This window comes from Canis aureus, chromosome 23, assembly GCF_053574225.1.
Source record: "Canis aureus isolate CA01 chromosome 23, VMU_Caureus_v.1.0, whole genome shotgun sequence".
Taxonomy (NCBI): domain Eukaryota; kingdom Metazoa; phylum Chordata; class Mammalia; order Carnivora; family Canidae; genus Canis; species Canis aureus.
The window spans coordinates 22,637,074-22,661,718 of NC_135633.1; the positions used below are offsets into that span (position 1 = coordinate 22,637,074).

At 45.4% G+C, this 24,645-nt stretch overlaps 2 protein-coding genes and 1 long non-coding RNA gene across 3 annotated transcripts; 1 reads left to right on the forward strand and 2 right to left on the reverse strand.

The window, feature by feature from the left end:
* Positions 1 to 6,091: 6,091 nt before the first annotated feature.
* On the reverse strand, positions 6,092 to 8,868 carry UBQLN3 (ubiquilin 3). The gene is made up of 2 exons (XM_077866748.1): positions 8,714 to 8,868; positions 6,092 to 8,386 (listed from the first exon to the last, which is right to left on the reverse strand). The coding sequence occupies exon 2, from the start codon at positions 8,347 to 8,349 to the stop codon at positions 6,382 to 6,384; it is 1,968 nt and encodes a 655-aa protein (XP_077722874.1). The 5' UTR covers positions 8,350 to 8,386; positions 8,714 to 8,868; the 3' UTR covers positions 6,092 to 6,381.
* A 3-nt stretch (positions 8,869 to 8,871) lies between these two features.
* LOC144294793 (uncharacterized) lies at positions 8,872 to 24,206 on the forward strand. Its single transcript, XR_013362171.1, has 4 exons — positions 8,872 to 9,031; positions 12,635 to 12,706; positions 15,894 to 16,018; positions 23,721 to 24,206. It is a non-coding gene; the product is annotated as an uncharacterized LOC144294793 (long non-coding RNA).
* UBQLNL (ubiquilin like) lies at positions 12,539 to 14,863 on the reverse strand. The gene has a single exon (XM_077866749.1). It carries the CDS (start codon positions 14,577 to 14,579, stop codon positions 12,735 to 12,737), a length of 1,845 nt encoding a protein of 614 aa, XP_077722875.1. The 5' UTR covers positions 14,580 to 14,863; the 3' UTR covers positions 12,539 to 12,734.
* Positions 24,207 to 24,645: the final 439 nt, after the last annotated feature.

Here is a 24,645-nt window from a genome sequence, read left to right on the forward strand (position 1 = left end):
AAAGCCTCTCCTGCATGGACTCCTGCTCATCTCAACTACCTGATGATGATTTCCTCCTTTTCTATAAAACTTGGCCACATTTGCCTCCCTTTTATATCTGAAACAAGCCAAGTGCCTTCCCATACTTAGAGCCATTGTAATTGCTAATCCCTAAAGCTTTAATGCTTATCCACTTAATTTTTACAAGGCTTGTCCTTCTTACCTTTCAAATCATCTCTTCACCAAGCCTTTCCCAACCATTCCAAATCTTATCAGTAGATTTTAATTATTTGTATAAAATGCATTATGTCATCATTTCCTCTTTTCTATTCATTTATGTTTCCATCTCCCTTCACTAGAATTAAGCTCCATGAGAACCGGGACTTTTTTTTTAATGTTTTTTTTTTAATTTTTATTTATTTATGGTAGTCACACAGAGAGAGAGAGAGAGGCAGAGACACAGGCAGAGGGAGAAGCAGGCTCCATGCTCCAGGATCGCACCCTGGGCCAAAGGCAGGCGCCAAACCACTGAGCCACCCAGGGATCCCGAGAACCGGGACTTTATCTTATTTGCCTCTGTAACCCCATTGCCAGCAAATACTAAATAAAATACATATAGGAAGGAAGAAAGGGGGCAGCCCGGGTGGCTCAGTGGTTTAGCGCCGCCTTCCGCTCAGGGCCTGATCCTGGAGACCTGGGATCCAGACCCATGTCGGGCTCCTTGCATGGAGCCTGCTTCTCCCTCTGCCTGTATCTCTGCCTCTCTCTCTCTGTGTCTCTCATGAATAAATAAATAAAATCTTAAAAAAAAAAAAGGAAGGAAGAAAGAAAGTAACGGTAGGAGGGAGGCTGGTAAGGAAGGAGAAAGGGAGATTGAATTACATGCAGATACAGACAGTGATTTACCAACATAGCAATTTGTGATATTTTGCTCACCTAAATAAGAGGTAAAGGATCTATACTCTAAAAACTACAGAACACTTCTGAAAGAAATTGAGGAAGACACAAAGAGATGGAAAAATATTCCATGCTCATGAATTGGCAGAATTAATATTGTGAAAATGTCAATGCTACCCAGGGCAATTTACACATTTAATGCAATCCCTATCAAAATGCCATGGACTTTCTTCAGAGGGTTGGAACAAATCATCCTAAGATGAAATATCTAAATGTGAGACAAGATTCCATCAAAATCCTAGAGAAGAACACAGGCAACACCCTTTTTGAACTCGGCCACAGTAACTTCTTGCAAGATACATCCACGAAGGCAAAAGAAACAAAAGCAAAAATGAACTATTGGGACATCATCAAGATAAGAAGCTTTTGCACAGCAAAGGATACAGTCAACAAAACTCAAAGACAACCTACAGAATGGGAGAAGATATTTGCAAATGACATATCAGATAAAGGGCTAGTATCCAAGATCTATAAAGAACTTATTAAACTCAACAGCAAAGAAACAAACAATCCAATCATGAAATGGGCAAAAGACATGAACAGAAATCTCACAGAGGAAGACATAGACATGGCCAACATGCATAGGAGAAAATGCTCTGCATCACTTGCCATCAGGGAAATACAAATCAAAACCACAATGAGATACCACCTCACACCAGTGAGAATGGGGAAAATTAACAAGGCAGGAAACAACGAATGTTGGAGAGGATGCGGAGAAAAGGGAACCCTCTTACACTGTTGGTGGGAATGTGAACTGGTGCAGCCACTCTGGAAAACTGTGTGGAGGTTCCTCAAACAGTTAAAAATAGACCTGCCCTACGACCCAGCAATTGCACTGTTGGGGATTTACCCCAAAGATACAAATGCAATGAAACGCCGGGACACCTGCACCCCGATGTTTCTAGCAGCAATGGCCACGATAGCCAAACTGTGGAAGGAGCCTCGGTGTCCAACGAAAGATGAATGGATAAAGAAGATGTGGTTTATGTATACAATGGAATATTACTCAGCTATTAGAAATGACAAATACCCACCATTTGCTTCAACGTGGATGGAACTGGAGGGTATTATGCTGAGTGAAGTAAGTCAGTCGGAGAAGGACAAACATTATATGTTCTCATTCATTTGGGGAATATAAATAATAGTGAAAGGGAATATAAGGGAAGGGAGAAGAAATGTGTGGGAAATATCAGAAAGGGAGACATAACGTAAAGACTGCTAACTCTGGGAAACGAACTAGGGGTGGTAGAAGGGGAGGAGGGTGGGGGGTGGGAGTGAATGGGTGACGGGCACTGGGTGTTATTCTGTGTGTTAGTAAATTGAACACCAATAAAAAAAAAATCATCCTAAGATTTGTGTGGAATCAGAAAAGACCCTGAATAGCCAGGGGAATTTTAAAAAAGAAAACCATAGCTGGGGGCATCACAATGCCAGATTTCAGGTTGTACCAGAAAGCTGTGGTCATCCAGATAGTGTGATACTGGCACAAAAACAGACACATAGATCAATGGAATAGAATAGAGAAAGAATCCAGAAGTGAACCCTCAACTTCATGGTCAACTAATATTTGACAAAGCGGGAAAGACCATCCACTGGAAAAAAGACAGTCTCTTCAATACATGGTGCTGGGAAAATTGGACATCCACATGCAGAAGAATGAAACTAGACCACTCTCTTTCACCATACACAAAGATAAACTCAAAATGGATGAAAGATCTAAACGTGAGACAAGAGTCCATCAAAATCCTAGAGGAGAACACAGGCAACACCCTTTTTGAACTCAGCCACAGTAACTTCTTGCAAGATACATCCATGAAGGCAAAAGAAACAAAAGCAAAAGTGAACTATTGGGACTTCATCAAGATAAGAAGCTTCTTCACAGCAAAAGAAACAGTCAACAAAACTCAAAGACAACCTACAGAATGAGAGAAGATATTTGCAAATGACCTATCAGATAAAGGGCTAGTTTCCAAGATCTATAAAGAACTTATTAAACTCAACAGCAAAGAAACAAACAATCCAATCATGAAATGGGCAAAAGACATGAACAGAAATCTCAGAGGAAGACAAAGACATGGCCAACACGCACATGAGAAAATGCTTTGCATCACTTAACATCAGGGAAATACAAATCAAAACCACATGAGATACCAACTCACACCAGGGAGAATGGGGAAAATTAACAAAACAGGAAACAATAAATGTTGGAGAGGATGTGGAGAAAGGGGAACCCTCTTGCACTGTTGGTGGGAATGTGAACTGGTGCAGCCACTCTGGAAAACTGTGTGGAGGTTCCTCAAAGAGTTAAAAATAGACCTGCCCTACGATCCAGCAATTGCACTGTTGGGGATTTACCCCAAAGATACAGATGCAGTGAAACGCCGGGACACCTGCACCCCGATGTTTCTAGCAGCAATGTCCACAATAGCCAAACTGTGGAGGAGCCTCGGTGTTCATCGAAAGAATTTTATTTTAAAGATTTTATTTGACAGAGAGACAGAGACAGACACAGAGACAGAGACAGAGACAGAGAGACAGAAAATGAGAGACAGAGCACAGGCAGGAGGAGCTGCAGAGGGAGAGAGGCAGGCTCCCCGCTCAGCAGGGAACCTGATTCAGCTCCATCCCAAGGCCCTGGGATCATGAGCTGAGCCAAAGGCAGACACTTAATCAACTGAGCCACCCGGACACCCCTAAAATAAGAATTTATAATGTAATTGGTCATAGCACAGTTTCATCACAGCGATATCCATCCTGAAAATATAATGGAAAAAAATCTCAAAAGAACCAGAAAAATGTAACATTTAAGTAAACCCACATGTGTAGGACTAATATAAAGAAACTGCAGTCCTTTTGTTGTTGTTGTTGTATAATCAACATACAATACCCTGTTAGTTTCAGGTGTGCATTGTAGTGCTTTGATATTTTATACATTATGTCACCAAACGTTATTACAACATGACCAACTATATTCCCTATGCTGTATATGACATCCCCATGACTTAGCTATTCTATGACTGGAAGTTTACACCTGTTAATCCCCCTCATCTATTTCATCTACTCCCAACCCCACCTCTTCTATTCACCAGCAGTTGGGAGAAGCTACGCTTCTTTATAGAGAAACAGGAAATATGAATGGAAACATTCCTTATTCTAAAAGGAAAAATTGTCATTTGTAAAATTCTCAATTTTGAGAGAGCCTGGGTGGCTCAGTGGGCTAAGTATCTGCCTTTGGCTCTGGCCATGATCCCAGGGTCCTGGGATCCAGCCCCACGTCAAGCACCTTGCTCTGTGGAGAGCCTGCTCCTCCTTCTCCATCTGCTTCTTCCCCCACTCATGCTCTCTCTCTCACTCACTTAATCTCAAAAAAATAAAAATCTTTAAAAAAATTAAAAAACTAAAATTCTCAATTCTCTCTAATTTATAAATGTAGTAGAAAGCCAATCAAGATGTCATTTGGCCTTTTCTGAAATTTGACATGTACATAAGTGTATGCAGAAAAATAGAAAAAATTAGACAATGGTATTTTGCAAAGGAATAATGAGTCAACCATTGAACTTTTTGTCACTATTTCAAAGTTAAAACAACTGAAGTGTGAATTTCAGTAAACTGAAATTTAACTGAAGTTAAATTTTTAAATTTAAAAAAACACCATAAATACACATATATAAACATATGTAAGATACAGATCGGAGAATATTCCAGTTCATTGTAGGGTTTTTTTTTTATAAATTTATTTTTTATTGGTGTTCAATTTGCCAACATACAGAATAACACCCAGTGCTCATCCCGTCAAGTGCCCCCCTCAGTGCCCGTCACCCACTCACCCCCACCTCCCGCCCTCCTCCCCTTCCACCACCCCTAGTTCATTTCCCAGAGTTAGGAGTCTTTATGTTCTGTCTCCCTTTCTGATATTTCCTACCCATTTCTTCTCCCTTCCCTTATATTCCCTTTCACTATTATTTATATTCCCCAAATGAATGAGACCATATAATGTTTGTCCTTCTCCGATTGACTTATTTCACTCAGCATAATACCCTCCAGTTCCATCCACGTCGAAGCAAATGGTGGGTATTTGTCGTTTCTAATGGCCGAGGAATATTCCATTGTATACATAGACCACATCTTCTTTATCCATTCATCTTTCGATGGACACCGAGGCTCCTTCCACAGTTTGGCTATTGTGGACATTGCTGCTAGAAACATAGGGGTGCAGGTGTCCCGGCGTTTCACTGCATCTATCTTTGGGGTAAATCCCCAGCAGTGGATGTGGAGAAAGGGGAACCCTCTTGCACTGTTGGTGGGAATGTGAACTGGTGTAGCCACTCTGGAAAACTGTGTGGAGGTTCCTCAAAGAGTTAAAAATAGATCTGCCCCACGACACTGTCTTGGTTGGGATGCTTTCCCTTCTCCTGTCCCATTTTTGGCTACTTCATTGTTATCACTTTTTAAGATTTCAGCTTGGAGCTGGCACTCAGGAAGCCCTCCCCATCTCCCCAGGCAAGCTCAGGCCCATGTGCTACCCACATAGCTCCCGCTCTTTACAGCACCTATCACAGTTTGTATTCTGTATAATGAGTAGTCTTCAAATACAGTTTGAATGCTCTGTGCCCCCAGACCATCACCTTCTGAAGGTGTCTCTGACTCATTTGACTCTCTAATCACTGACAAAATACTGAGCACAGGGTGAGTATTCCATTTCTGTGCTGGCAGTTGCCGGAAAGAGTACTTTGTAACCTTGGTGAGATTAGGGAATCTTAGAACTCAGCCTGAATTCTTGGGGCTCCCTATCTACCCAGGAATCAGCCTCAAATCCAGAAAGTGAGAGCCACCTATGGGATGGTCTTCAGGGGTGCTAGAAATTAGAAACTGTGCCTGCTTTGCAGGCAGGCTGGTGGTCGGAACGTGCCAAGGAACAGAGTACATGGAGGCAGCTCCTTCAGGACACAAGATCTGGGAGTCCTCTGGAAGGACCCCAGTGGAGCTGCAGGCCTCCATTCCTCCTCCTTTGTTCTCCATGAATCTTTGAACCTCAAACCTCTGAGCTTATCCTCCAAGTCCTCCCATGCATGCAAACACAGCTCTTATTGCCAGCTTTTCTCCCATATGTCCCCTTCCCCACCAGCCCACAAAAAACCAGACTCAGGCAGCAGCAGACACTGGAGATTGGATGTAATTGCATCTCAAGATAGGCATAAGCAGAGCTCAGACTGGGGCCCCAAGATGGTACAGTGGCAGGGGTGGTTGGGTCACTCCCAGCACCCCCACCCTGTTTCTGGCTCTCATTCTTCCTCAATGACTCTGGAACAACATTGTCTCCACAGTAAAGGGCATCATAGTGGATTTGGTTCATAGTGCAGCTGCATTCAAGAACGGGGGAGTTAGGGTAGTGGGGTACAGGGGAAAGGCACAGAGGAAAAGATATGGTCTGACCACCTAGGGCTCCTATGCCTGCCTCAGCTTCTCCACAGCAGCATCCAGATCACCCCCAGTGGCTATGAGGGCCTGGAGGTTGGCTTCGGGATTCAGAAAGCCCATTGCCCGCAGTTGCTCTAGCTGCACCCGGAAGTGAATCTCGGGCTGCAGCTGCTGCGGATTGGCACCAACAAGAGCTTGCAACATCTGGAGGAAGGGGGTAGAATGGAGACCTAGCTCCACAGAGCCCTGTGCTGGGGGAACCTCAGGAGCTGGGGCGAGAGGGGGATCCTCAGGCATAAGGGCACCCTCCCTAGGCTCTGTACTGCCTGCCATATTTCCCAGCCCTGCTAGGCAAGGCATGAACCAGAGGAGGAGGCGCGGGGCTTCAGTAGCCAGGACCTGCAGACCCTGCTCAATCTGTAGCAGGGCATGCATGGCACGAGGGTTAGCCATGGCTGCCTGAAGGTGCAGCAGCAGTGGCAGCTGCCGGCGCATCTCATCCTGCAACTGTGGGACCTGGCTCATGCTGGTAGGCCTCAGAGATCTTGGAAAAGCTGGTGGTGGCAGCCAGGCATGCTCGGGGCTGCCGAGGGTAGCCGCCACAGAGGAAAGTGGTGAAGGAACAAATGGTGCCCTGTTAGCAGAATGCCCAAGCCCTAAGACAAGATCAGGCATGTTGGTGCTGTGGCTAGTGGAGCCATTCCCTGCACCACTTTGGCTTCCATATTGGTCAGTATTGCTCTCTGGGGGGTATCTTAGGAATGATGGGCAAGAGGACTTTCCCTTGATGGTTGCTGACTCTTTGGGGAGAGGCTGGCCTGACTCACGTTCTTGGGAGGAGGAGGAAGTTGGGGGGATACGATTTCCTGGTGGTGGTGGTTCTTGGCTGGGATTGAGGGTGGATGCAATCCCTTGCAGATAGGTTCCCAGGGACTGGGGGGTCTCATGTAATTGCTGAAGATAGTCATAGAGCCCTATATTACCCAGAATGTTGGGAACCCTGTTTCTAGTTTCGGGTGCATCCTGGTCTCCAGGATGCCTGCCTCGCCTGCCCCCTGAGCTTCCATATGTGGAAGCCCAGGGGTTGGGGAGAGGGTCACAATTCTCTGTCCTCGAAGGTTGGTTGCTGCTGCTGGTGGCATTAACAGTAGTGGCAGTAGCAAAGGGATTGCCAGCAAACTGCTCCTGTACTGCATTCAGCATTGGATCCATAATATCTGTGTACATGGTACGAAGCACATTGTAGCCACCAGGGATGCTCTCCAGGTTACTGAGCGCCCGGTCCTGGCTACGCATCATCTCTTGCATCATGGCCGGGTTGCGCAGGAACTCCAGTGTCTGCCGCATGATTTCAGGGTTGTTGAGAATATGCCCAATCTCGGGGTTGTGCTGGATCAGCTGCTGCATATGGGGGTTGTCGAGAACTAGCTGGCGCATCAGGCCTGTGTTGGATAGCAGACCCTGGATGAAAGGGTCATCGATGATCTGAGCCACAAACTCAGGCATAGACACATGCTGCCACATCAGTGAGCTTGGCTGGTCAGGGAAGCTACTGGAGGTCAGGCCTAGCCCATTGAGGCCTGTGAGAACACCTAAGCTAAAGGTGGGTGGCATATCAGCTGGGTAAATGGAGCTCGATTGAGGGAACGATCCAGGGCTGGAGGCTGGGGCAGGGACTGAAGCAGCTGGACACTCAGTGCCCATGGTGCGGCGTTGCATCTTGATGACCAGGTGGACAGTGAGGCCATCTCGGACTCCACACTGTGCCAGTGAGTCAGGGTCCTTGAGGATTTTGCCAGCAAAGATTAGGATCAGCTGATCAGGGTGGGCCTTAAAGCGCTGGGATATCTCTTCCTTCAGCTGCTGGATGGTGCAAGTGTCTGTAACTGAGAAATCCTCCTTGTCCTTGGGCGTCTTCACTGTCACCTTGATGAGGCGGGGGTCCTGGATCGGCGCTGGGTTGCCCTGTGGCAGGGCCTCTCCGCTTTTGGCCATGGTGGGCAGCAGGAGGCCCAGGTCTGTGGGGACACAGCTGGGGGATTGGGATGGGGGTACTGAATCATCCTTTTGGGCAGTGGCGAAAGAAGGAAAGGTGAGCGGGAAGAGGGCCTGGGGTCTCAGGGTAAGGGCACAGGGAGTCTGCATTTTCCCTCATAACACTTATTTGTAAGTTAGGTAGAATACAGTCTTATCCCCACGGAAGTAAACTGAGGTCCTATGATTGGATGCTTGTGGAGGATTATGGATCTGAGAGGTGTCAGGGTCAAAAGAGGGACACTGGATGCCCTGAGAAAGAGGTCTACGGTTGATGAGTGAAGGACAAAGGTAAGAAGAAGAGTTTGGGTCAGGGCATACATACCAATCAGCTGTGGCCCCGTCCTCCCTCTTATACCGGGCTCCAAACCGCCCTCATCTTGCTAACAGCCACCCCTGAAGCCTTCTGGGCCGGAACCCACTCCATCAGGTGACCTCTGTGACCTCAGCACTGACATCACAGCCTCACACAATGGATTCTTGAGATTCCTCCAAGGTGCTCTGTATCCTCAGGAACTACCCTTTCCCCCCCCCACCTTTACCTCTTTTATTACCTTTATCTTGATGCCTTCTTCACAGTGAGCGGTCCGGGCTGACCCTTCCGTTTCAGGCCAAGAGTCCTACTTCCACACATCTGTATGTGGTATGTGGAGACTCACCTCAGATTGCCCAATTAGGAAAGGCTCATCCTCCCTTGTCCCTGTAAAGACCCAAATTCAGCTGCACCTTGAATTGCTCCTCTTCCTGGCATTCTAGGTTTCTGCCTTCTCTTTGATTCAACATTAGCTATAAATTTTTAATATATTTTCAGAGCATTAACTTACTGATAGGCAAGATCTAGAGCATGAAAGAGGAGCCAAAAATGACATAAAGTTTTTATTTTACTTTTTAAAAAGATTGTTGTTATTCCCCAAAAGAATGCAAAGAATGGATTGGCTATTTATTGAGATTTGACAAAAAAAAAAAAAAAAAAAAAAAAAGGCCGAGGAATAAAGTTGTTAAACAGAAAACCCAGAATTCAAAGCTATGTACATTTGAGAAGTTTATTTTATACCCAAATGGACATGAAGGGAGGGAGTTCACTATTGTGAGTCTACAGTTCATCAGCCGTGGCAGGGTATTTAAAATCATAAGATTCGTGAGTAGCAGTAACATGATAGAGGTAAAAAGACGAAGGCATGAGCAACTACATATTTACAAGTCTGGAATATAAGATGTGTTCCACAAAGGAAATTGAGAAGAAATAAAATATATAGTCAGAAAAGAGAGAAAGGGGAAAAAAGCAAATGAAGAGTCTCAGAAAGAAGAGAGTAACCTATGGTATTGGATGATGCTGGTGGGTTAGGAAGATAGAGGCTGAAAACTATTAGATTTGGCAAGAGAATGGAGGACAATGATGAGCTTGAGTTTGGAAGAGTGGAGGGGGCAGAGATCTGGCTGAAGTAGATTTAAAAGCAAGTGAGGGGTTGCCTGGGTGGCTCAGCAGTTGGGCCTCTGCCTTCGGCTCAGGGCGTGATCCTGGATCTGAGATCAAGTCCTGCATCAGGCTCCTTGTGGGGAGCCTGCTTCTCCTTTGGCCTGTGTCTCTGCCTCTGTGTGTGTGTGTGTGTGATGAATAAATAAATCTTTTAAAAAAGCAAGTGAGTTGGAAATGAAGTGGATTAAATAAGAGTATTATACATAAGAGAAAGGGTACGATGTCTGTGTAGAAACATGGGGATAGAGATGTTTTTCTTAGACGGACAATATTATATCATGCTTTTATTCTGATGGGAACAACATAGAGGAAGGAAGGACAAATGATGCAGAAAGAAGAGAAAATAATTGCAAAAGTAAACTGTTGTGTAGATGAATTGGAGAGACTGAGATCAGTGCCCTAGTGGAGAGCTTGATTTAGGTCCAAAGAAATTTCTCATGATAAGAGGATGGAGGACAGAGCATACAGACTGTCAGTGGACAGTCAGATTTCAGTTATGGCACAAAGGTGGGGATCATTTAGAGGAAAAGTTAGATAGAGTAGGTTTTGCTGTTGCTAAATTATGAGTTCTAGATGGTGGGTGGAAAGGTTTGGAGAATTGATGACCAATGGAAAAATTGGGTCAGATGAGGGATTTTCAGAGCATATTGGGGTAAGAATCAGAAAAATGATGCAAAGAGCTTGGGCTTTCATGTAAACTGTGGTAAACAGGGTATAAAGTTCAATCATATTAATTGATTGGATACCCTGAATGGCTTACTCAGTTAAGCCTCCAACTCTTGGTTTTGGCTCAGCTTATGATCTTAGGGTTTTGAGGTCGACTCCGATTTCAAGCAGGTAGTTAAGCCACACAATAGGCTCCATGCCTGGTGTGGAGTCTTCTTGGGATTCTCTCTCCCTCCAGCTCTTCCCTCCCACTCGAGCTCTATACATACATACATACATATATACATAAAATTTTTTTAAAAGATTGATTGGATAGAAACATCTTAATGGGAAGGTGGAAAATCCATTTTAGATGTAATTCTTTCTTGAGACATATCTTTTTACTAGTTTGAGGGGGTGGAGTGGGAGTCTGGCAATAGATCTATAGGAGTTTTGTGGGTTCTCCTTCAATCTTGCTGATTGCAGTGTCAGGGCTGGAAGAGGGGTGGTCTGTGAGAAGTACACAAATTTCTGTGGGTACCCTTTGCAGACCAGAATCTGAATACCAGTCACCACCTCCACTGCTCCAGACACCACCATCTCCCACCTGCTCCATTGCAAGAGCTGCCTCACTAGTGCACCCACTTATAGTTCTACCTCTACTACAGTCTTTCCCCACTTTGCAGCCAGACCCACCCACCGAAACTCCTGCATTGTTCGCTTGAAATTAAGCATGGATTTTCTACTACATTCCTAGTAAAATTCAGTGTCCTCATCAGACCTACAAAGCTCTTCCTGATTTATCTGATGTTCTGTTTTTCCTCCCATTGTTTAGTTCACACTCCACTCCAGCTACAGCATCTCCTTTTTATTCTTCAAATACCTCAAGAATATTCATTCCTTCCTTATGCTTTTACCCCTAGGTAGCCTCCTATGCCTGGAATAGATTTCTCCCAAGGGAGTGCATGTTCAGTTCTCCCATTTCCTTTTGATTTCTGCTCAACTATTGCCTTACAGAGAGATCTCCTGGATTACCCCTGCTTGTAGAAGAGCTTATCCTGCTTCATTTTCCCTAATAACACTTATTTGTAAGTTAGGTAGAATACAGTCTTATCCCCACGAAAGTAAACTCCATAAATAAAGGAAATTTATTTGGTCACTGTTATTTCTTCAACGCCTAAAATAATATTTAGCTTATGTAATTGTTTACACACCAACTGGCTGGGATACTCCTCTGGAGGCAGGAAGAGGAAGAGATGGGGCCTTGGCTAACTACAGAGAACACAATCTACGGATATTAATTATGCTGAAGGATGTATATTCTTGGAATCTGCCATGCCCCGGATGTCTGAGTTTTGGCGACAGGAATATGCAGTCAGGGTCGGCAGCTCCATCTTTCTGGGCTCAAGAGTGAATAGTAACAGTCCAGGAAAGTCCTATGATTGTGACGATGGCAGTTAGTAAGAGATTCCTAAAGAGGACAAATACTTACCTTGACCTAACTGAAATGTGGACTTTTCCTACTCTGGCCCACCAGGCCATTCTTCCACTTTTAAACTTGAACAATTTGGACTTGGAAAGTTGAGGAAGTCTTTATGACTACATACCTGTGTCTATCTATAGCAATTTTCCCTTTCTGTATGGGTATGTATGACTGTCTTCCTCTACACATGGATGAGTCTGTTTATGCATCTTTAGGCATCTGTATGCTTCTATGCATGTCCATAGCTGTGTGTGCAGTGTGCTGAATATCTGTGTCTATCAATGTGAATCTTTGACTGTATGACGTTGTGTATGTGTGCAACACTGTTTGAGGCTATGTATACATGTTTTTGGATATGTGAGCATGGTATCTGAGCTTATGGTTCTATGCGTGCAACTATGATTCTCTATCTCTAAATTGACATATGCATGTGGTATGTGTATGTGCTCATGTATGTACCGTAGGTGAGACAGGGAAATCGTACACACAGATAGTTCCTTTTTTGTTTTTTTGCAAAAGAAACAAAGCCAAACCTCAGATGGGGGTATGTGGGAGTAGCCATTTTATTGACAGATCTTCTACCCATGGCCAATGGTCTATTCTTCAGTGAAGAAAGCATTGTTTGGTTTCTCCTGTTCCAGGGCCTTTCCTGGTTGGAAGCAGCAGAAGAGGTAGAAGAGAGAGATGATGTGGTCAAATGGATCATCAGGCAGGTAACAAGCAAAAAAGTAGGCATGGTGGTTAGAATCCATGGGATCTCTTGAGCTTGCGAATAGCAGCGCTGGTGTCCCCCTCAGTAGCAATGAGTGCTTGCAGATTGGCATGGTGGTTCCCAAATCCCATGGCCTGAAGAGATTCCATTTGCTGGCTGAAACGAATCTCAGGGGCTTGCAGAAGATGAGAAGGGTCTCCAGCTAAGGACTGTAGACTCTGCAGGCCTGTTCCAGATTTGTGGCAGCATTCAGGACCTTTGGGTTCAGCAATATCTGGCACATCCCAGGCCCAGAGCACTGTATCAGGGTGGCTACAGCTGGGTGCAGGAAGCCAACCCAGGCCCCAAAGGGAGGGTGCAACCCAGGGTAGAAGAACAGGAGCTTCTGTGGCTAAGAGTTGCAGACCTTGTTCGATCTGTAATATTGCTTGTGATGCTTTAGGGTTGGCTAGGGCTATAAGCATGTCGGAAAGCTGTGTCTGCTGTAGGAATGTGGGCAGCTGCTGCCTATACTGTTCACTCAGCTGGGGCATACTTATGAACAACATCATCTGGGCTGCCAAGTACGGGTTGTTCAAAAGCAACTGCATCATACTTCCGGTGATTTGGGATTTGGTCTGCTCATCTGAAGGCTGGAGGTCATCCTCTAATTTCTGGTCAGAGCTATCTAGAGAGATGGTGGCATCTATGTCCTCTGTCTGGGGCTGCTGAGTGAGCTCTATGCTGGGTAAGGCTGGTACCCTAGCCGGCTGCTGAATGGGACAGGTAGGACTCGGGCCCTTGGTGGAGATAGTGGTGGTATGGGTACTGGGAGTATGGTTCACCTTGTTGGGGGTAACACTGGCCGAGGTGATGGAGGATAAACCATGAGAACTAGTATAGATGACTCGGGTTGTAGGGAGCTGTGGAAGCTGGTCCTGCCGTTCCTGGGGTGGTGGTGGAGATGGAGGCGAGGACTGAAGTTGTTGCAAAACTTGTCCTTCCAGGAGAGCTGGGAAAGGGTTGCCCCCAAAAAGATCTTGTGAACTGTTGAGCATTTGGTCATTGCAATCAACATAACTCTGACCCAAGGCATTATCCCCACCTGGCAATGTCTCTAAGCCCAGGTGTGACTGTGGGTTCAGTGGATGCTCAAGAATCTGCTCAGGTTGCTGGATCTGCATTATCTCTTGAATCATGGCAAGGTTTCTGGCCAGCTCCAGAGTCTGCCATAGAATGTCAGAATTGTCAAGGATGTAGGAGACTTCTGGGCTCTGCTGCATCAGTTGTTGCATGTCTGGGTGTTCTGAGATGAACTGTCTCACGAGGTCTGTGTTAGATAGAAGCTGCTGGATACTAGGATTCTGTAGCATCTGTGCTATGTACTCTGGACCACTCACTTCCAGATCCTGGGAATGCACTTTGGGAGCATCAGGCTCCACAAGGAGGGCTGATTCCAATGGGGTGTGACTCACACCCGCAGGTTGGTATACCCCATTGGTGTTTCCTTCAGTGTTTCTGACCTGGTGGCAGGGCTCTTTGGTCGACAGGTTCCGGGAGGAATGTGCTAGGGATCTGGAGCTGCGTTTGGACTTGATGACCAAGTGAATGGTGTGGCCATCTAGGATGCCCCTCTGGCTCAGTGTGTCATGGTCTTTGAGAAGGCGGCCCATGAAGACCAACACTAATTGGTCCATTTGGCACTTAAAGTGGGTGGATAGCTTCTCCTTGAACTGCCTCACCGAGGTGTCATCAGCTATCATAAAATCTTCCTGCTTGCCTGCTGTCTTCACTATCACTCGGGTGACACTCGAAGAAATGTTCTTGTCTGCAGGCATACCTGAAGAATGCCCACTCTGGGCCATCTTGGGTGTTCGAGAGATGACATGCGGCATGGACCTCAGTGGGAAGGCAGATGGTGAGCAGGTGAAAACCGGGGCAGAAGGGGTGAGGGCAGAGGAGTGTTTCTGCTGGCCCCCGTCTCAGTTGTTGTGTTCTCAAGCCAAAGGCTAGTTTCCTTGTTGCTGAGAAAGGGATGAGTGACCAGGCTGGGGCCAGGTATTTTATGATGTTATACCCCCCACCCCAGTTCTCCAGATGTGGCCTAGCTGAGGCCTGTCGTGGCTACTGATTCATAGTTGGTACTAGGTGGGCTAAGTAAAGATGACTCCACCCAGGGCTGCCCCTCCCTTCTGCCCGACCCACCAAAACCATAACTTCTTCAAAAAAGGGATATTGTGAAGTCAACTCTAGTCTCACAGTCTCTGTCAGGGAGTCATATTTGTGTATGTGTGGGGGTGGCGTCACCAGATCTTCATAATAAAATAAAACAAGGTCATTTTCCAGAAAATGGAGGTCAGGTTCTCAGGATGAAACTATTAAAAAAAAAAAAAAAAAGACCAGATTGCTTATGTGAGATGTGTGCTTCTCTGTGGTGCTGTGTGGGTCCCTGTTGAGACGGCAGGCTTGTTATAATGATATATATATATCATTATATAACTATATATATATAGTTCGTTGAAGCCATAGATAAAACTGCATACCTGGAAGAATGGAATCTCTCCTGTAAGAGGGATCTTACTACTTTTGTTAGAGATCTCAAAAAAGTAAGGCCTTACAAAGGAAAAGGGAACAAGAACAAAGTTCACAAGTGGAAGAGGAGGTCATGGTCCTCTCTGACTCTAGGTTTAGTGATTCTGGACTTAAGTGAGTGCTCTCATGTGGAGAAAGATTTCCTCTATCCTAAAAGCAGGAGCAAGGCTAGCTGGGGAGGCTTTCTGAGGAGCATTTCAAATTAAAGGTGAGTGAGCCCTTACTGGCAAAGTATTTTTTATTCACTTATCACTTGGTCTTTTCTACACAACATTTTAGCAGAACTTTTAGAAAAATTTGTTTCAATGTCTTAGCCCAGTCTTTAGTGCCCACCTTTGTGTCAAAGCATTAGAAAGAGAGAGGTCTATAAATCAAGAGGTGACGGTGGAAGAGATTCATAGTGAAATACCTAACAGGACAGGTTTAGGCAACTAAACCAGATTCTTAGTTCCATGCAGATTTGGAGGATAGTGCTTGATCTTATTTGCATAGTAGATGAATTTTCTGTTAGTGTGTTAAAATGTGTACTTATGTCTATGTAGATGGAAATATCATACATATGAATAAGAACCCATATGTCTGATTGGATGTATATTTGTGAATGTTTGTATATGCAGAAGTGTAAACATAAGACAATGTGTATGAAGTAATCTGGTACCCTCTGGGTGACTGAAGACTTTGGGGTCTGAAATTTTGAACATTCCATCCAACTTCATGGAAGGGAGTTGAATCACACAGATAGGTAAGTAACAGATGTGGAATGTTTGGGTCTCTATGTTCTCAGTGTGTTGAAGATGAGCAAAGAAATTACAGACGGCTTGCCAGGGGACTTCCTGTGTCACACCAAAGGATTCTCTATTGAGAATATCTAGACCACCAGCTCAGTCCATGTCAGACCCTCTTCATCCTCAGTCATATAGCTGCTCACTTCCTAGAATGGGACTCAGACCTAAGTCCCTCACTCAATTTCACTCAAAGTGAGATGATTCAGGACAGTGAATCGTTGATTTTCATACCAAGACACTGGCCTCTGTCTTCCCAGGTACCCTACAGGAAGCTGAGGATAATGACCATTCTAATGACCAGTTGCCCTAGGTCTCTGCACTGAGACCAGAGGCTCTCAACTTAAGACTTACTATGCTAAGCCTTGTTAATGGAATTTTATAGTTGTCAGAGCTGGATTCACAGTTTTCAAAACACAGAATAGATTTGTTTTAAAAATTGGAGTGTAGCTCCTACAATTCTGGGATTCTAGTAAAGAGGTGTTTGTTAGTTTTAGTATTTGTTTCCCAATGAAATCCCAATCTAATTTACTGAGGCCTTTATTAAAAAGAACTTTATGTGATGATTGAGTTATTAATTCTACAGAATTATCAACTATAAAGATATAATCGACATTTTCCAATCAGTATACTGATGGCCTTTTTGGAGGGTGATTCATCTGAAGGGTGAGGAAGACATGCTTCTCCCAATACTCTGCCCCCCCACCCCGGGTCTCAGGGCCTGGAAGTTTTGTTGGGAATGACAGGATTTGGTTCAGTAGAAAGCCAAGAGACCTTTCTAGCTGGCCTGTGCTTCAGTGTCCGGAAGCTGAGGTCATAATAGACCAGGTAACCATCATTATAGACATAAAGCTTATGATCCAAGGGAGAGTAATTGATGCCATGCAGGGTTTCCAGCATCTTATCCAGCAGGATGCTGAGATGGTGCTCCCGCCCTGTGGTGGTATCGAAAGCATAGAAGATCTCCTCTTGGCGGGTGCTCAGTGGGCGTATGGCATAGAGCACTCCACAGGCCATGAAGGCTCCTGACAAAGCTGGCTTAAACTGGCTGGTGTGCCAGGTTTTCTCCACTTCTAAGTTGCTGGTATTGAGACGACTCACAACCAGGTTGCCTTTGCTTTCCTCAGTGGCGTAAAGGACCCACAGCCCCTTCTCATCACCAGCAAAATCTATGTCTTTCCAGGACACACCAGCATAGGAGAAGCGGTTGTTGTGGGTGGCGCTGGGCAATGGGCGTTGTAGCACCAGGGTGTTGGAGGAAAGATTCACCTTGGCAATGTCATGTGTGCCATAGTAATTAAAGTACATGAAGTTTTCATACACAGTATTACCACTGCCATCACCATAGCCCATTGTCCACTCCTTATAGTTCTTCATCAGTACCAGGTCATCATAGGACTTGTACAGCCGGTAGGAGTCAAAGTACCTAGGCCAAGCACCACACCAGAATCATCAGGGTACACAATGCCAATAAAAATGAACAGACTAGTGTTCTAATTAATAGTGGGAGCTTTGGAATCAGACAGAACTGATTTGTAATCTTTCTTCTTTTACTTACAACATACTGTGACAAAAAATAACTGTAAGAAAATCAGTAACAGTAATAACAGTGACATCAAACTCAATAATGCCTCATGGACACTGTGCATGCATTATCTCATTTAATTATAGTGAAAACACCAGAAGGCAGTTTGTATTCCCACAGATTAGGAGACCGGGTCTCAAAAAGAGACCTAAATAATTTGCTAAATAATTTGTTGAAAGTCTCTCACCTCATAATTAAAATCCATAAAAAGAATACCAAAAGAGGGCAGCCTGGGTGGCTCAACGGTTTAGCGCCACCTTCGGCCCAGGGCTTGGTTCTGGAGACCTGGGATCGAGTCCCTGCATGGAGCCTGCTTCTCCCTCTGCCTGTGTCTCTGCCTCAATCTCTCTCTCTCTCTGTCTGTCTCTCATGAATAAATAAATAAAATCTTTAAAAAAAAAAAGAATACCAAAAGAATCTATCTCATTGATTGTTAGGACTGACCAAAATAATGTGAATAAAACAATTAGTAGAATATTCATCTCAAAGTAAGCAATCAAGGAATAGTTATTATTCTTTTCTTCTTTATGGAGACTTTCTGTACCCTTGACTCCACTGCTTTCCTCCTGCTCTTGAGACACCAGTGTCCTGTGACCAAACATAGTTCGAGAGCTGAAGTTGGGGAGATCTATACTCATGAGGCCACTTTGGAAAGTACTTTAAATTATCCCTGAATTATGAGTATTGTCACAGCTTAACATTGGACAACAAGTCCTGCCTTATAAAGAGATATTTTGAAAGGATTTAAAAAGCAAAGTCATGTAAATGTGCTTCATATGATACAAAGTACCTGTAGGAATTGGGATCAATATTATAAGTAACACTAATCTGTCTGAGATGAGCTTCCACTGAGACTCTTCAGGTTCAAGCCATGTTCATCCTTCCCTCCCATGATCTCCTGCTCAGCTGGATTTTTTTCATACTCCTACACGTCCTGACTTTAAAAACCCTGCTTGTGCACTGAGCCTAGCTACCTAGACAGGCTGCCAGTTTATTGAAGGGCTCATTTGTCTACTCATGGATTTAGTTAGCAATTCTTTCATCTAAAAAACATCTATCAGCACCTACTATGCTGTTCACACTTTGCTATGGAATCTCACATGATATTCTTGCAATTTAACTATCCTTACTTTCTAGATGGCTAGAGTGGTTCTGAGACATGAATGCATTTCTCCAGACTCATTTAGCTTAAGTGCTGAGATTTAAACTCAGCTCCATTTGAGTCCATCTCTCAAGTATGGTCAAGCTCATCCTGTAAACATCTTTTAGGAAGAAGGTAGGATTCTGAAGCCAGGCGGGGAAGAATTTGCTCTTGAGATTAGATCAGGCTACAGATGGAACCAGTTTCGTTTATGATGGGATTAGAAATTTCAGACAGTGGGTTTTTGAGGTAGCTCAGGGCCATCTGGGCCATCCTTAATCCTGAAAGGAGGCCTAGGAAGTGACCTGTCTGGCCTAGGCCAAGGTTGTCCAGGGGCATACCTAAAATGGAGAGAGGAAGCTCGGCTGGGGCCATAAAGAACCCTGTTAGGGTAATGTGGAGAACATTTGGAATGAAACTGGTTGCAAAATGGAAACCATCTTAAACTCACCTATCATCTGAACTCAGAGGGGCCACCCAGTAGAGGGAAGAGTCTGGATTGGGTCCTGAGTCTCGACCCCAGACACCTGCCTTGTGGGAGGAGCCTCTCCAGTTGAGTTGCACCACAAAGAGTCTGCTGACTTTCTGCAGGCCTCTGTGGGCACAAGAACCTAGAGAAGAGAGCAGCCAAGGTAGAAACCGGAGTGAAACACACAACCTCCAGGGAGAGGATAATGAAAGTGTGATATCCATGCGTGCATTTCAGCATGTGTCCATCTACCTGAGGGCATGTACAGGTATATAAGCAGGCGTGACTTTGTGCGAATACAGGACAGTGCACATGTCTGATTATAAGTGTGTTTCTATCTATCTGTGTATACTAGCATGTCTGTATGTGAGAGTCTGCATCCCTTAGTGATGTACCATGCAAGGAAACAAAAGATTCATTCTATACCAAGACCTTTACTGTCCAACCCTGCATACCATAGCCAATCCTACATTCCCAAACTCTGTCTTTGGGGAGATGAGATCTTAAGAATTCAGTGATGCCTCACCAGGTGGCAGGGGTGGACCAGAGTCCTCTTGCCTCTTCGTCCTCTCACACTCACTTAGCCGGCCCTCAAGGACATCCACCTTCTGGCGGAAAGCACAGAGGCTACGTTGGTCAGAGTCAGCCAGAAGCTTGAGTGTGAGGCTGGCATTAGCCACCTATGGAAACGAGATGTCAAGGATATAAGTCACAAACTGTTCTTAAGACCTGAAGTGAGGCTCCCATATTACTCAGCTCAGTGTCGCTTTTCTCCAGAAGTAAGTGATTTTGGAAATCATCAAATTTATGAGATTAAATAAGAGAGGATGCCATGAAGGGAAGAGGGATTCTCTAATCTATCCACATACTTGGCTCTGGAGTTGAGAGAGGAGGTTCTCAGCCTCACAAACTTCTCCTTTGGCCATAAGTTGGTCCACCAACTTCCGTGCTCCCTCCAGTTTGAGGCGTAGCAGGCTGTAGTTTGGGGTCTCCTAGGAGGAAGCAAAGGCAATGGGATTCCCGGCCTTCAGGGCACGGTTTATTTCCCGGACCTGGTTATCCTAACCTTCAATGGTGTGTGCCTACTCGCCAACCCGGGTGCGGGGCATGGACAGGCAGTTCCCTCAAACTTCAAGACCTATAGCTCTTTTCTTCTATTCACAGTCTCCCAGTTCCAGTTCCACACAGCCAACAAAATACTCTCAGATCCATACATTCTTTTATTCCATTAATAACCTCAAGTAAGTATTAGTGTTATCTCCATCTCACAAATGAGGACATTCATGTCCCTCTGTTCACTGCAGGGAAAATAACTGTTTCCCGGGTATGCCTAGACTCTGTCTCCCCCTTCCTGGTTACAGCCACACCTCAGGGGTGTCTTGGTGAGTGAATGAATGGACAGACTCCTAGTTTCCAGGCCCTCTCCCATCAACCTTTCCCAGGGCTCCACGAGTGGCCATTCCAAAAAGCAACTGCTCACATCACATGCTGAATGTCATATTTCCATTCACTCAACCTTACAGTGTAAGCACAGCTCACCAGCTTGACCCACAAGTCTCTCCAGATATTGCCCCTATTTTAACTCAACTCCAGATCTTTTCTGTCTCCCTTATACTGGTCATCCCACTTCCTTCTTCTTTTCCTATGACGTATTCCCATCTCCCACTGCACCTATACCCATGAATTGGCCTGTTAGTGGAGGAAGCACATCCTACACAAGCTTCTCTGTACTGTGACTGCCACTGAGAATCCCAAGAATAGTACCTAATTTTTCCTTCATACTCAGGATTCATCTCAAAGATGAGGGCTATGCTTCACTCAGCAATTTCTCTTCCACCTTGGCTCATCCTCATGCTGCATCCAGGAGAGAATGTGCCTGTATAACTGCTGGCCCTGGCCCACAGCTCCAGTGCTCACCCTGGATAGCCCCTGATTGTACTTGTCCATGAGTTCCTGGGCTATACTCTGTAGCTGCTCCAGCTGCTTCAGTGGAATGAGATTGTTGGACAGGTGAACTATACAGTGGCACAGGCCATCTTCATCCTCAGAACCTGGCACACTTTTCACCAGCTGCAAAAACAAGACCATCATACATTAAGCATAATCAAACATGCTGGGGCAACAATGTACTGTTTAGGAACATGAAGCAGAAGAGCTGACCCTCCTTTGGAGTGTCAGAGAAGAGCTCTCTTTGCACAGGAGATTGTTCATGACTGTCTGGGTTTCTTTCTGCCATGAGTTTGAGCGACTCTTCCCTTGACTTCCCAGAACCGAAGCAGAGCCCCCTTCCAGCTCCTAGCAGTAGGGCCTCCCTCACTCTACCTTATATTCTGGCTGGCTCTGGCCGCAGTTCACAGAGCTGGGAGTAAACTCTTCCTCAAGGCTCTGTGGAGAAGAAGAAAGCTGCTCTGAAAATAAGTCCCTAGGGAACCAGTTTAGGGGCTACAGTACCTCTACTCTGGAGAATAGTATATTACCACAAGTTCACTTTGTCTCGAAACAGCAAGAACAGAGTTCCAAATTGTCAAAGAAAGGAGATGGATGTTAGTAGCACCATGAGGCACCAGACTGATATTTAGCATTCACAAGAATGTGACAACATATGACTTCAATTCTTCTTCTTTTTTCTTTTTCTTTTTTTTTTTTTTTAGGTGAAAAACTAGAGGTACTGAGAGTTTAAAAAAAGAATCAGCTGGGGTTCTTACAGATTCTTCAAGAATCAAGATATGTGACTCCTGTCCTTCTCTGAATAGTCCCACATGTAGCTTCTCTGGTCCTGGGAATTAATTTGGCTATGTCTTCAGTCTGCAACCCCAGCCCAGTGGTTTAGTTTCTGGGGATGATGAAGCAGAGGGCACATGCCTATAATAGCCCAGGCTGGCCTCCCTCAGCTCCAGCATCCTTCACACAGGAAAAGGGTGGCAGATTTCTGCAGAAAGTGAAGCCTCATAGAAGAGCAGGGTGGACAGCCCAGAAATCCTCCTCTCTAACCTTCATCCTTGTTTTCCCTCTCTCACTCAATGCTTACCCAAGCCCAGCAACAGAGTTGACTGGGTATCCCATCCTTGTTCCAGACATCCCTAGGCCTCTCCACCTTCACTCTCTCAGAACCTGGGGCTTCTTGATACAGATCAGAATGGTGAGGGAAGCCAGTCCAAAACCCAGAACCACCTCCCCACCTGATTGAGATCTCCCCACCCCCAGTCTGTACCTGAGGCTGTCCTGGGAGCACCAGGAGCAGCAGCAGTAAGGGTACTGTGAGGGCCAGGGCAGGCTGCATCTTGCTTCTGCTATAGAAGGGGAACAAGACCTTTGAGTCCTCCTAGCCTTTTATCTCCAGTCCAAGTGAATGGTCTCAGTAGGAGGGATACAGATTTCAACACCTGAAAGGACTGAGCGCATGAGAGGGGTGGGGAGGGGATGGGGTGGGGTATGGGAGAAGAGGCTGTGACACTCTTGTGCTTCCAGAAATGAGGTGGAAGTGACTTTTTTACATGAACAGGATCTCTCTCATCTGTCCTCAAGCTGAGATATATCCTCATCCTGCTGGGTTCTCCTGTCCAAACAGAATAAGGCAAACCTGAGACAGGCTGTGGGGGCCTTGGGATGGGTCCCTTTCAGGAGGGTTTACGGTCTTTCTCTCAACATGAATACTCTAGAGTACTCCTCTGATATTTAGTAACTCCATCTGATCCATCTCTAGGACAAAAGCCATTTTGGTAACCAAGGGCCCTTGGAGGAAGACCAAGCTGTATACCTGGAGGGACTGTGCGGCCCTGTGCTGGCTTGTTCTGCCGCATGCCCTCCCCACACCTAGAAGTCTGTCTTTTTCACTGTTCTAAGCACTCCAAAGGTTTCCATCTCATCCCACTATTCAAATGTTTCTCCTAATCCCAGCTCCTGATGCCAACAGCCTCCACTGCCTGTCCTTCAAGAAGGCCCCCCTGGCCAGTATCTTCTTGTTAAGCCTCTGGTCCTCTGGGCTCTTGCCTAGGGTACCCCAAAGAAAAGGAAGAGCTGGTTCCTGGGTCATAGCTCAGTGTTCCTAGTGCCAGACACTCAAAACTGTTCTTTCTTCTTCCACTATGTCTCTTGAGTACTTCCCAGGCAGCAGTAGTTTTAAACCCTCCAAATACCTAAGGACATGTCAGATTTCCTATGAAGACTGCATTTTCCCCATTTTTCCATTGAGCAATTTGTATCCTTTGGTATTTCCTACTTGTCATTGCTCCCCCAGTTCAGATATCATAGGCATTTAGCATAAAGGCCATTTGCTAATGCATCCCCTCCTTTAGAGCCCTTTGCCCAACACATGATACCCAGTAGAGAGAAGCATATGAAGTCTCTACTTCTCCTTTTAGGGAAGGGGTTGGAGAGCTTAAATGAACATATGACTCCAGGAAGACACACCTTGAGTTCCATTGGGCAATCTTTGATGAAAGATTATACCCTCATCTTGTTTTACAGATTTTCACCTTCTGACTCCTTGCTTGAGGCCTGGTATCCACTCTCCATCAACTCCTCTGGCCTAGCCTTGCCATAGCCATGGGTCCAGGGGAGCCACAGAGGTTAGGGAGGTATGAGAGTTGGGCACCCTAAGCTGCATGGAGCAAGAAGCATCTCCAGAATCACTGTCCACAGGTGGGTGTTACTAGAACTTTATGGAAGGAAGGATGGAGAGGAGAAAGCATGCAAGAACACAGAGCATGAAGCATGACAACTGGTGCTAGGGTCATCTTCCTGTTTTGCCAACTCAACCTGGTGATTGGAACTAGTTGGGAAAGCATAGAAAAGCTAGGCTTGTGAGCAGAGAGCGGAAATAGTTCAGGCAGGTAGCATGGGGCAGTCCACTGTCTTCCCTCCCAGAGCCAGCAGCTTTTCCAAGATTGAGGTATGAATCAGCCAGGTCAGAAGCTGTGTCAACATAACTCTGGGAAATGAACAAGGGGTAGTGGAAGGGGAAGTGGGTGGGCGGGGGGGTGGGGTGACTGGGTGATGGTCACTGAGGGGGGCACTTGGCAGGATGAGCACTGGGTGTTATACTATATGTTGGCAAATTGAACTCCAATAAATTTTTTTAAATAATAAAAAAAGAAAAAAATACAAAAAAAAGTTGTGTCAAGTTTCCAGAGCTATGTTTTCTTTTATTCATATAGTACCATTTCCTCAGCCCCTTCTGTTTTCACCCCTTCAGCAAACATGGAGTTCCTGCTTAGTCTCTCTCTCTCTCTCTCTCTCTCACACACACACACACACACACACACACACACACACCGAAGGCCCTACACAAAGCCATCTTTCACTTAATTTGGTGCTGGCTGGGCAGAGTGATGGAGAAAGATGAGATTTTGATCTCCAGGTTGTGTCCTGGGCCTCCCTGTTTGCCACAGTC

Bases quoted from the DNA above. Each gene is read 5' to 3' on its own strand.
- UBQLN3 (XM_077866748.1), bottom strand. From the start codon at position 8,349: ATGGCCAAAAGCGGAGAGGCCCTGCCACAGGGCAACCCAGCGCCGATC.
- UBQLNL (XM_077866749.1), bottom strand. From the start codon at position 14,579: ATGCCGCATGTCATCTCTCGAACACCCAAGATGGCCCAGAGTGGGCAT.